This window comes from Fusarium oxysporum, chromosome 6 (genome assembly GCF_000149955.1).
Source record: "Fusarium oxysporum f. sp. lycopersici 4287 chromosome 6, whole genome shotgun sequence".
NCBI classification, from domain to species: Eukaryota; Fungi; Ascomycota; class Sordariomycetes; order Hypocreales; family Nectriaceae; genus Fusarium; species Fusarium oxysporum.
The window spans coordinates 2428573-2441421 of record NC_030991.1 but is presented as its reverse complement, the minus strand read 5'-3'; the positions used below and the strand labels follow the sequence as shown (position 1 = coordinate 2441421).

General features: G+C 47.5%; 2 protein-coding genes across 2 annotated transcripts; one reads left to right on the top strand and one right to left on the bottom strand.

Moving 5' to 3' along the window:
* Positions 1–3375: 3375 nt before the first annotated feature.
* On the bottom strand, positions 3376–4498 carry FOXG_16202 (uncharacterized protein; the record flags this gene model as incomplete). Its single annotated transcript, XM_018396281.1, has 6 exons — positions 3376–3453; positions 3511–3677; positions 3732–3831; positions 3880–4010; positions 4066–4197; positions 4255–4498. 6 exons carry the CDS (start codon positions 4496–4498, stop codon positions 3376–3378), a joined length of 852 nt encoding a protein of 283 aa, XP_018256824.1.
* Positions 4499–6407: 1909 nt separating this feature from the next.
* Positions 6408–6917, top strand: FOXG_22367 (uncharacterized protein; the record flags this gene model as incomplete). Its single annotated transcript, XM_018402775.1, has 1 exon — positions 6408–6917. The coding sequence occupies one exon, from the start codon at positions 6408–6410 to the stop codon at positions 6915–6917; it is 510 nt and encodes a 169-aa protein (XP_018256823.1).
* Positions 6918–12849: the final 5932 nt, after the last annotated feature.

Genomic DNA, 12849 nt, shown 5'->3' with positions numbered 1-12849 from the left:
AGAGCATTACCTAGAGATTTTAAGATTCATGAGTGCGGCTTTAAAGTAAGGGCAGCAGAAGTAGATATCTCATTTCTCAAGCGATTAGGAATGGCGACGATATAGTAATGTATGAACATGTTATACACTGGCTTATACACATCACAGCAACAAGCAACAAGTGATTCTGCCAATCAATATCACCTGCTTAGTCTCTTAGGAACTCTTCAATTTTCTGCAAACCATGCAAATCCCCTTCAACGGATCCCGCCAACTCCTTGGGCACCCAGCCATGTGTGTACCCTCCGCCAAAATCAATCAGCCATGCATCCGTCTGGCGGTCGATAAGGACATTGTCGGGCTTCACATCACCCCAGACAATACCGGCAGTATGCAGATGATGGACCAGGTCGTGGACCTGCTCGGCCCATTTCTGTCGGAGGTCGCCCGGCGTATCTGATTGTGTTGCACAGAGTAAGGTCTTGTTGCCGCAATCAATATACGTCAAGAGCAATCCAAAAGCCAGACCGGAATCATCTCGCACCAGGCCAATGAGGCGTGAAATTCGTAAGGACTCGTCAAGATGGGCATCGCGTATGCTTCGATATTTGTTGAGCTCGTTCAAAAAGATCCTCTCGTCTCCGGGCCTCATAGGCTTGAAATAGGCAGCATTACCGTCCTTCAAGAGAACCTTGGTCGGCTTAAATGATGGAGGCCCATGGGAGTTCTTTTTCTTAGGCAACTGAATGTCCTTTGGGTCATGTTGAGGCCAAGGCGCGCAACTCTCTTCTGGCAGATCAATGCCAAATATTGGAGCCACATCATCGCTCCCATCGGATGGAATAGCAACCAGAGTTTCTCCTTCGCCTCGCATGTTGTATCTTGATGTCTTAGGGAAAAGAAAGTCTTGCAGTGTTAAGCTTGCCGTGACCTCGGGTAACTGCCTGAATTTAGGCAGAAGCGGCTCAGCTATCCAGTCGTAAAAGTCTTCGACAGTGTAGCCATCAAGTTCGAAGTTCTCAGCCACCTTTAGAAAAAATAAGTATTTGCTTTCCAGTGCCGGCGATTGAGAGAAGCTGTTGGGCGAGATGGAAATTATGAACTTATGGTAGTTACACATAATCAGCCTCGAATTGGTTTATTTTATAGTTTAGTCATAGGCCCAACGGACCTGTCTAACTGGATACTGGATTGAAGGCTTGTTCGGCCTGAGCCAGTTGTATCTAGACTAACTCACCGCCACCCCACGCACCCCCCGTCCCCGCACACCCGTGATAGCATCACAACCGAGTCCGTAGATGACTTCAATTAATTCTACAATAACGAGTATTTATTCAATTTAACTGAGAGTTTGGAAACTAATTTACGAATATTGTATCTGCAGTCTGTGTTTTTGGCAGATTCTTTTTACGTTGTTTTCTCTTATTTCCCTCGATCTGATGTAGTACGTTCTTTTCAGCCTGATCACGAGCCGAGATAATCTGTTCAATCTCAGGGAAAGCCTTGTTGGGGTCAAATTGAACGGCGACTCGGCCAGTGGGCTCTCTTGCTGCTACTGACGCCTTCAGTACTGCTTTTTCCTCCTCTAGGCGTTGAATTTGACTGTTCTTCTGGTCGATACATTTCATCGCCTTCTTCATGATACAATTGAAGTCGCGAATAAAGGTATTTCCTTGACTTTGCACGGCTTCCAGTTGTCTTTGAATATCGGCACTTCCTTGGGGCGTACTCCAGATCGTATCAGCGATTACTTGGGCCTTCCTTGGTGTTATAGGCCCGTTGAAGCGCTTGCGTTTCTTCTCCCTTGGCTTCAACGCCGCCAACGCCTTCTGTAGATTGATCGGGAAAAGCCCAGAGGCCGAGAAACCACTTATTATGTTCCTACAGCTTAGGGCTTTTAATGAAGTCCTCTCATAAGCTTTTAGGAAGAGTTGTTGTTGGTGTGGCGAGGTTGCTTCGTATGAGGCCCAAGAGCGGGTAAACTGGCGATAGTACGTTTTCAACGGCCCAAATACGGCAACATCGAGCGGCTGAGTGATATGTGATGAGTGTGAGGGTAACCAAGAGAGCCAAATCTTATGCAGCCACGCCTTTTTCATTAATTCCGCTGTAATATGTGACTTATGCTGGTCTAGGACCAATAGTCTCCATTGATTAGGATCCTTCGGCTTAGTCTGCGGTACGAATGCCCCCATGAACCAACGCACGAAGATGTCGCTGTTAGACCAACCGGTTGGACTGCAAGTGTACTTCCAATCAGGAAAAACGGCTGGAAACCACTATCATTGGAGGTTCTCGCCGGTAAAAACGACGCAAGGCGTGAGACGCCGACCGTCCGCTGATACGGACTCGATTATCGAGCTCCAAGTCGTATTGTCGGACTTTATCCTCTCTGAGGAAGAAGTCATCACCGTTCCGGCTACTATGCCACCGTTGGTCTCACCGATTTGAACGCCGGTCTCGTCAACGTTGTACATATAAGGCATAGTTATCTTCTTCGTGTTGACTACCCAGTTAAGACCATCATAGTACTCGGAAAGTGACTCTTTCGTCACACAACGCTTCCTCGCGGATTCTATGACTTGCGATGGCCTCAATTATATACTCGAATGGCGGGTAAAGAATCTGTCAACCCAGTTCTTGCCGATATAACAGACTTGCCCGTTGACTGATGATAACGCCTGTGCGAAGTCATGGATATCCTTCTTCGTGAGAGGCTGAAAAGCGCACTCTCGTCCGATAATATAGTTGACTAGGTCATCTTCCTGCTCTACAGTAAGCGACTGATCTTTCTGATCTGCCGTGCGGATGTCCTGGCCTCCGGCGCATCGATCATGCAATGTTGAGAGCTTGACCGAGTGTTTTACCGCCGAGGGCCGTAAACCAATGATTTCCACGTCCTCAATGGACAATAACATCCTCTTTTCATAATCTGATAGCTGCGATTCCATTGCCATTGAAATAAATAAAAACGGATTTTATTTGATAAATACAGAATAAAATGAAGAATCCTGTGTTGATGACGCGTTGATAGTGTTAGAGTGTACGGGGACGGGGGGTGTGTGGGGTGGCGGTGAGTTAGTCTAGTAGATTCGCGCAGATCTGCCCTGCTGTACACGTATCTTCGCTGATTTAATGGATTTTGAGTGGCGAATCAAGCTATTGAAAAGATTCCACATTGCAACAAACTCTACTTCTCTAAATGTGCTGTGACTTGGGACTACGTCACATTGGTGACCGGACTTAACCTAATGGACCCCCATTAGTTATTTCAGGGTTTGGCAGGCGGAGTTAATTTTTATGAAAGAGTGAAACAGAGGTGTAAGGTTACTTAGCATTTAAGCACCTTAACCACCATGCTCTAAACTTCTCCATACGCCAGTTGTCAATCCTTTATTAAGGGGTGGACTCAAGAATATCTTTATTCTTCGGTAAGAGGAGATAGTCGTCAGGAATCTCACTGGTGGGAGGAGCCTGCAGTTCGCTACCTCAGTGTCATGCTGCAGAAGTTCTATCCTGATTGATTCTTACCTGAAGCTTCTCTGCCCACTCTCTTACGTCGTTATAGTTCTTGCATACGTGCCGCGTGTTGAAGTCGGGGAAGGCATTGGGGTTCTTAGGATTGACCCAGACTTGGCCCAGCACGCCGGTATCGACGTTGCACATGAGAACTTGGCGGACGGTGTCAAGACAGTGAGCTTGCCCCAATTAGCATTTGAAGGATATTCTCTGGAGTGGTGGGTTCGACTCACTGACGTGCATGCGGAAGACCTCACCATCGTTCTTAAAGGCGTGCCCGCCGAGGTCCTTGTAGTATTCGTAATTGTACCAGAGGGATTTGCGGAGCAGATTCTAAACCATTGTAAGCTGACGTCTGTGTAGCGGTGAGGTTGACTGTACTAGGCAGTGAAGATGATGCATGCCTTCGACATTGACGATGAAACCGCCGCCATGTTGAGGGGCTCGCTGGACAAAGGAATCATCTAAGCCACTGGAGAGCCCATCCTTGTATGAAATCACTCCGGGTCGGTCTAAGTCGAGTCAGTAAGGTCTGATAGCAGGGTTCATTGAAGCAGTGTAACGTACAGTCTACACCCAGCGCTTCCCAAGCAGCATCGACCTCTGGTGAGGCATTTCCTCGGAAGATATTCTCTCTCATGAAATTGCCATCAAATGGCTGCATTTTGTATTTAATCGCGATGTTGTCGAGTAGCGGTGCTGTGAAGTCAATATTGAAGCAAGACTTTCACTTTCTCAAGGCGGTTGACCACTTACACCATTGACTTGTGTGTGCAGTGCAAATCTGGTCAATGTTGACATATACCATCGAGATCCAAGCTCCGGCAAAGGCAGAGATAAGGATTATTGAGAGTAGGGTAATTGCCCATCCGAAGCATCTACATAGGCTAAGACGCCTTCGTCTTGTAGGAGGGACATAATGGAAGGAGTCGCTCTCCTCGTCGGAGGAGTTGCCATCGACATGAGGATTAAACGGTGAAATTGCTTCTTTGTGGGCCATGATGAGCGTAGAAATGATTGACGGTAGCGAAAGAACGACCCAGGCGAACGCGCGATTTAGGGTAAAAGACGTAAGTAGACTAATAAGAAGAGGAATTATTGAAGAAGAGGGAGGCGCACAACAGGCGACCCAGTAATGACCCTGTTGCCAGGTGGGATTATCCCTTGAGTTGTGTTGAACCCCCCGGCCGTACCAGGCCCCACATGCCCACCATCTTCTAGGAGGTACATGGGTGGAACCTCTTGATATATTGGGAACGTAAGCCATGTAATGTAGCGATTTGTAACTCGAGAGATTGCTGGTACTTCTATCACAGGCTGAAATTGGGGGGCGACAGGTAACTTTTGATTGACGCATTTTAATTGGCTGTAACCCCCTGCTCTGACCTGGCGGGAGGTTCAACACAACTCAAGGGATAGGATAGAGGAACTAGTCCGGAAGATCAGTACAGAAGGAAGAGCTTCTTTTACGAGGCCTTATTTGTCGGACGAACTTGAGGGACGAAGGGTTGCTCGATGACCTTGATAAGGGTAAGAGGCTGGCAGTTCCCCAACTCGAAGACTGATCGTCCCCGGCATACTGTGCCAAAGTCTCGATCTGACTGATGGTGAGGCGAGAAGGCCGAGGTGTCATGGCTGTTCACGAGGCTTCCGATAGTCCAAGCCGAGCTTAAGGAGCGATTTGCGCAAGTGTCGGAGCGGGAACCAATGGCGTGAAGCTGGCTGAATTGATGTCATGGCGGGTCATACATTACGGTAGTGAGTGGCGCCTGCACAATGGCGTCGAGGTTGTTGGCAGGGCCATTTAACCTCGTTGGTAAGAAGTTGGGGTGTCCAAGATGCAACGCTAATGAGAAAGCTTGAAGAGATGTTGAGGTCAGCCGTTCGGCCGGTTGAAGTTTGGCTCACTAGTTGGTGGAGATTTGCGACGCTTCTCAATTGAGTCACTAGAAGGGGTTCTTACGGATATACGGATAGAGTGATGGACATGAATATGAAGATGTTTTCGGACCAAGCTCTGATAACTCACCGAGAATCTTTCCTAATAGAATTTGAGCCAAGAAATTTTCTTGTTTATAATTATCATTTACTCTTTCCAGAGTGGGGTTTCCAGGTCTCACGGCTACAACTTTAAGCCTTGTTCCCCCCCATTAGGGTTGATGCTAAGGCGCGCATCCACAAGCTATACGATGCAGCCAACATGGGTCATTCGGTCATCAACAGCCGATCCCTCTCCGCGTTGAGTGATGATACAACAACCATCATGCATTGACTGTGGCATTTGGCCGGGAAACAGCAAGCAATTTGAGGACTCAAGGAAGGTATCGCCATGTCCCGCTGGGCCAGCAAAGCGGGTGCATCTGGCATGATGCTTTTTTCGCCGCTACCACAAATTCCGTGGTTGATATGAATATTTTTCCGTTTCGATCAGATTCGCTTTCTTCGTCCTGCCATCACCGAAACTCCCCAACCAAAGGTCCCACGTACACATAGCCTCGAGGTTGACCACCTTCTCGTGGCCGAGGTGGCCCAAAGAGGAAATCCGCATGATTGATCGACCTCCAGCTGAGCTGGGGGAGAGGTTTTAGACCTTTGACTCTGTCGCACCGGACGGAACTTAATACCAAGACCGACACTTGTCCTGGGCATCCTGCCAACGATGGTGCAGCAGGATGGCAGCATCAATCTGCCATAGCCGATGATGCAACGCCTGGTGCGGGCAGCGCTATCGTCCCCTTACCAATTAACACAAAAGCTCACGAAAGGTACCATTAACACCTCTCCCAAGTAATAACCCAGACACAAGGCGGTACCGATCTCTCACCACTTGGCTGCCGACAGGATTCCCTCGAGGTAACTCTGATGCAGCTCTGTTGGGTTTCTAAAACTAGTCTAAGCCAGCTGCTGATATGCTTGGGCCTAGACTCGAGGAGTCGACACCATCACCACCATCCATGAGTCTTGGGTTGAGGTGGGTGGGTGTCCTGGTCGTTAAAAGATGGGGCTTCCGCCTTGAGATCAGTTCCCATACTCTCCTCCTCAGCCTTCTCGTCCAAATCCACTACATCTCCAACACTCTCAAATATCTTAACCAACTTCCTTCCTCCTTGCTCCTTTCGCAACCACCCCATCCACCAACCAGACCAGTCTCGAAAAACGTCAAGATGAAGTTGTCTGCTGTCGCCCTCATCGCTCTCGCACCTGTCATCCTCGCGGCGCCCGTCCCTGTCGCTGAGCCTGACGCGCCTGCAAACTATGGAAACTACGATGGGGCCGGCTCGAACCTGAATGAATATTCCAATTACGGTAGTTACCAGGGCGGAGGAGAATATTCAAGTTACGGCAGCTATCAGGGCGGAGAATATTCCAGCTATGGCGCATATCGACGCGCTAGTGAATGGGTCAAGTCGTGGTTCTGAAGCTTTATACATTAACAGAGGAAGCGAACGGCACTATCGGTCTGAACATAGGTGATGACAATGGCTGAAAGGAAACATTTGGAACTGTCATGTAAACGAATAACTGATCTAACGAGAGAAAATCGAAATTTGTAGTTAATGATTTTTCTCAAGCATTTTAACCACCTCGATGTGGCTGTTATCTAATGTTGCATTCAGTGTGCGTATCTCCGTGTCCCGAGCAGTCTTGTCGTTTTACATGCTGGAGAATGTTGGCAATCTTTGGTTACAATACACGCTTGTCGCCAATGCATATGCAGAGTTCTTCTCCTGGCTAGCACTGCGCCGTCAGCGGGCTTCCAGCGGCCCCGGGTTAACACACTATTACCGCCCTGTTGGAAGAATTGATGGTTCCCCATCAATTTAAGGATTAAGGTTCAAGATTAAAGTTAAAGTTTGATGTCCTAAAAACTCAATCGTAGGACTGTCATCTAGGACCCTAGGACTCAAGTCCTAGAAAGAATCGGTCGAAGATATAAAGCCTCAAAGGTCCTTCGACTACAAAGAGAAAATAATAACAAAAATTAGTTTTTAACTGCACTCAGCATTCCTGCGTAATCCAACAACACCTGTTGAGACCGTGTGACTAAGGTGGTCCGATCTGCTGGTGGCTGGGATGTGAATATTATCAGGCATTACGTGTATACGGTTCATTGATGTAGTAGTACCATGCAGTACCCACCAACCGGTAAGAAAAAGAAATATTTCCCCATATAAAATGCAATTTTTCAACCAGATTTAGGAAATCCACCAAAAATAATAAGAGTGAAATAATATTCGTATTTCGTTTTAGAATTAAGTGGATTTTAGTATTCTCGCGGTTTTCTAACTTCACGCCCTGCCCGCGTGCGTACCACAGTTAATTCTTCCTCCTCCGAATTTGACCTCTCATCTTCTTCCATCCCTCCTACCTCGATCACATCCTCAACAGCATCTGCCCTTTCAATTGCTTCGTTTGGCTCTGAAATAGTGTCACCAGCCACTAGAAATTCGGCCAATGTCATGAACCTTTTGTTAGGATTCGGTATCGCCTTCCTCTTCTTGCCTCTGCTCAACCGGCTAACTTCCTCCCCCAGACTGGCTATTCTGGTGCTGAGAGAGGCGATCTTTGACTCTTGAGCTTCAAACCCTCTCGATATCACAGAATAGCGCCTTCTTGTTGATGGGCTCTTGTTCTTCCCCAGATCTCGGATGTGGCGGCTGGTCGTTGGCGTATGATCAGAGTCGACTTGCCCGTCTCTGTGGCCGTGTGACCCGGGCGTCGTTTCCTTCTTGTCTGGTTGAATCTCAGGATGCATGAGCGCTTTCCGACGTGAAATCGGCCAGTTTCCCGTCACTCTCCAGCCTGAGAGGGTGTTTTTCTTCGTCATACCTACTGCTCTGGCTCTGGCATAGGCCTTGATGAAGTTGACCTTGTCCACCGGCGCAGAATCGGTCAGGCTGGTGAGTTTCTGCAGCTCTTTTCGATAGGCAGCCTTGGAGGCATTGAAGACACCATTGTCCAGTGGCTGCAGGCCATGAGAGCAGTGTGCAGGCAAGTAACAGCAATATACGTTGTTCAAAAAACACGTAGCCATCCACTCATCCTGGATTTAGGGTCAGCGCCGTCAGCGATATTTCCGATCTAGAACAGGTAGACACCCACAGATACATGGCTCCCATGGCCATCTAATATGATGAGCCTTGCATCAGACTCATCTGCTGGTTGCGTTTGAGGCAGATAGACCTCGAGCCACTCGACTGCAATATGGTTGTCCGTCCAGCCGTTGTTGGACGTGATATAATACCAGTCGGCGATTTTTCTGAACTCGTCTATAAACCACTGCCGCTGAAACTCTTTGCCTTTAAAGATAATCCCAGGCTTCAGAAGACGGCCATCTGCAGTGACGACTTCGATAAAGGTAGTCCAAGTGCAGGACTGCCAGCCGTTGAGGAAGGCCTTCCTCCTGGGATCGCTACTGCCAATGGCCAAGGAATCCAAGCCTAGTTTTTTAGTGTATTAGTGAGATTTGTAGCAAAAGTGGTCAATACTTACCAAAACCAACCATGATACCGCCCTCGTCAACATTAACTGTGTTCTCCCGCTTGATCCAGCCATATTCGCTCTCCCGGATACCAAAGTACCAATTGACGGCCATTGGGGCAAAAGAATTGAACCTCGCAGCTTCCTGGCGTTTTCTCACCTTCGTCTCGATATAGGGATGGCGTTTGATGAACCTTGCTAGCCAGTGTACACCGATATGCCTTCCCGGCCTTGCTGTCTCAGGAGGGCAGCGACGGTGGCGTGAACTTGACTGTGGGAAGGAGCATAGCTCAAGGCCTCTTGTTGAAGTATCCAGGTGACTAATCTGGACTCCTGCGACTTGGATAAAAGTTGAGCAGGTTGGGTGATCTCGGATCTTGACGGTAGGCCTCTTAACCTGTCAGAGAGTGGTTTGAGGCACGCCATTCTTCTGGGCAGCCTGGTTCTGGGAGAGGCCATTATCTGTGACATCCAGCGTAGCCTGGATAACATCCTCCTCCGTATAAGATAATTGAGGCATGATTGAGGCGATGAAGGAAAGATGGGAAAGAGAAAATTCTGAATGAAGCTTCAGGGAGGCTGGTTGACGAGGGGGCCATTTTGAGACATTTCACATTAGTGCCGTGCGACCATGCCGCATGCGTCACTGAAGAAGCAATGTTATAATATTCAATTCCATGCAATGATTTAGGCAACGGGCATGCTCTCATGAAAATATCTTTTCTTTTGACAAAGTACTGTGTAAATGAAACTAGGCATTTTGTATGGGGAAATATTTTTTTTGCTTACCGGTTGGTGGGTATTACCGGTAGGTGGGTACTGCATGGTATCCGGCCGATGAGACCCGCGGCTTCAATTTCAGCCCTTTCACCATACAACCTCGCGATTATCATATTAGTTATTTGCCCAATACACCACTTGATCTTTTCCAGCTTTTTGTGCCTAAATCGCTGCTTTGGAGGTGGATTGAATATACTAATAGTTGGATTTATTACCTGCTTGAAAATGGCGTGGTTGACAGCTGGAATAACCCACTTCACAAACAATCAACGCTCCTAGCTTGGGAAGGGATCTCTACTGCACAGATCTATGTATGGCTTGGCATGCTGATTTATATAGGAATTCATAAGGAAAGGAAGCTACGAAGCCATTGGAAGGCTCCCCGGCTAGGAGATCAATCCCCCCTGCACTCAGTTATTAAGTTCATGCCCTATTGGAGGTTTCAGCTGATCCACCGCTATCTTCGTCCCTTTGATCACACCAAGATCGATGAAAACGCCCCCCTTCCGAAGGTATTCCAAGCTGCTGAAGAGTGGTCTGACCACATACAGAGAGTGTCAGCTGCACTCTTCCAACCAGGCTCTCATCTTGCTGTAGATGAGTGTATGGTCCGCTATACAGGCAGATCAACAGCGATAACTGTTGTCAAAGGGAAGCCAACTCCACTAGGCTTCAAGATCTGGGTCATCGCCCAAGCAAGCTTCTTTATTCGGTGGCTTTGGCACTTTAAAGGCTCAAATTACAATGCCTTAGACCGGGGGCCAAGGCGAAAGAGAGGCCGCCCTAGCACACAAGAGAGAGAGGCAGCTGGCAAGGAGGCAGCTGCTCTTATACAACTAGGCAATACACAGGGCGTCGTTATTTCCCTATGTGATATGCTGCCAAAGCAGACATATCACGTCTTTGTGGATAACCTCTTCTCAACACCACCTCTTTTCCGCAAGCTTCGTGATCACGGATACGGGGCCACAGGCACAGCCCGCCCTAACTGTGGCATACACAAGGACCTAAAGAGGGATAAGGCACTTGATAAACTAGGGCGTTATGACTATGCCTTCAATGAAGTCAGGGCTATCCCGATGAGGGATAACAAGGTGAGAAGCCACACCACTTTTCTATATATTTTCCTTACTAATTTGCCCTTTCCTCTCCTTTATAGGTCAATCAACTAGCTTGGAAGGATAACAGCCTTGTGCTCTTCATCACAACCGTCTTCCGAGGCGATGAACGTACCGATAAGAAGAGGAAGAGGCCGTCTACAGACCACCTACGAGCCCGGCCAATACAGCTTGAATTTGGTGAGGAGGTTACTAAAGTCGTTCCAATCCCGACAGCAGCTGCTGCTTATAACAATGAAATGAATCACGTTGACCGAGGCGATCAATTGAGGTCATACACAAGCTATGATCACCCCCTACGCCGGGGGGCTTGGCAGGCACTTATATGGACCTTCCTCCTTGATGTTGCACTTACTAACAGCTATATCCTTCAACTACATAGTCCCCAGTTAAATTGGGAGAGATATACGTCACAGGAGGATTGGTGGAAGTGCATTTCAAACGCCTTATTTAACACATATCATCAAGAAAGCCAAGCAAGAAAGATATATTGGTCAGGGGCTGAGGAGGACATCGATGATCAAGAAACACGGCAGAGACACATAGATAGGGATATCAATCATGTCTATCGTGGTCGTTGTTCAAGATGCCTAGCTTGTCAGGGCTTTCGGCAAGGGCAGATAAGGTCAAAAGGCTTACAAAGGCGTGCTTTTGCTGAAATCAGCGGCAACGCAAGAGGAAGGCATCGCAGTCGGCAGACGAGGTATGGGTGCAAGATATGTGATGTACCGATTTGTAATAATGAGACCTGCTGGTACTTATACCACCGCATAATTTAGGTGGCTGTAGAAGTACCTCTTGTTCTGTGCATTTTAATTGGTTATGACCCCTCGTCGTGACCTAATTGCAGCCAGTTGGGCTCTTGGGAGATATTTTTAGCTATTTTATTTAAGGTTAAAATTACTATAGGGTAAGCTGTTTTTAGCTGTACAGTGTAATACGTCGCTCACTTATCAAACACGTTATGCATGCGAAACAAAAATCTCAACCTTTGAAGTAAATATCACAATAAAAACATAACAGACTATCTAACTAATTAAATTTAGTTATTATACTCATTCCCAGATGCCTTAATACCCTTCTGACAGGTCCTTGCATTATGCCCGGTCTTGCCACATATTCCACATCGCCTAACCCCTGGTCACGCCGACCTTCCTTCACAACCACTTTTTCACAATTCAGCTGCTATTTGCATATCTATATCCATCTGATCAATTAGATCCCTACCTTCCCCTATAGTCATCTTCCTTCTATTCTGCAGGCGGGTTCTTTTTGTCTGTCGAAGATCTTTGATCTCAGCCCTTATTAAAGCCATCTCATGCATAATTGCCTTTGTTTCTTTTGAAAGAGATTTAAGCGCCTCTAAAATTGACTCTGGAGAGCTGCTTTGATACCTTCTAATTCGTCTCTCAAGGTATTCAGACTGAGATTGAGCCTCAAGTGTAGTCTTTGGAGCCTTTGATACCCAAGGGGTCGAGGGTTCAGCAAGCACCTCAACAGGCGTCGGAGTCCGTAGCTGCACATCAAGCTTTGAGATCACAACTTCCGGGTCAAAAGGAGCAAGCCCAGCTCCACTTAAACCCCCGTTGATATTTACCTCGGTTATAGTTAATTGAAAGGCGGCATAGCGTTAAGCTCCCGTATAAAAGAACGCGAAGGTAGGCTTTTCCGTCATTATGAGGAATATTAGGGGATGATTATGGAATATAATGGTGCGTTATTATGGCTGAACATCAGCTGGGCTGGAATATATAGAAGGTGGGATCTACACACACGAAATGATTTATGGTGTTTGCACAGGCTATTACTTATCCGGTTCTTCCCTTGCCGCTGGCCAAGCCTGTACTGTAAAGGTGTGGTCCAGATCACATATACTCTGTTCTGACGAAACGTGCGAGCTAGCGAGTGGAAACCTATTCTTTTGTGGATGTGAGCAGCTGATTCTATCTGCTAATTCACCTTTGGTGGCGTT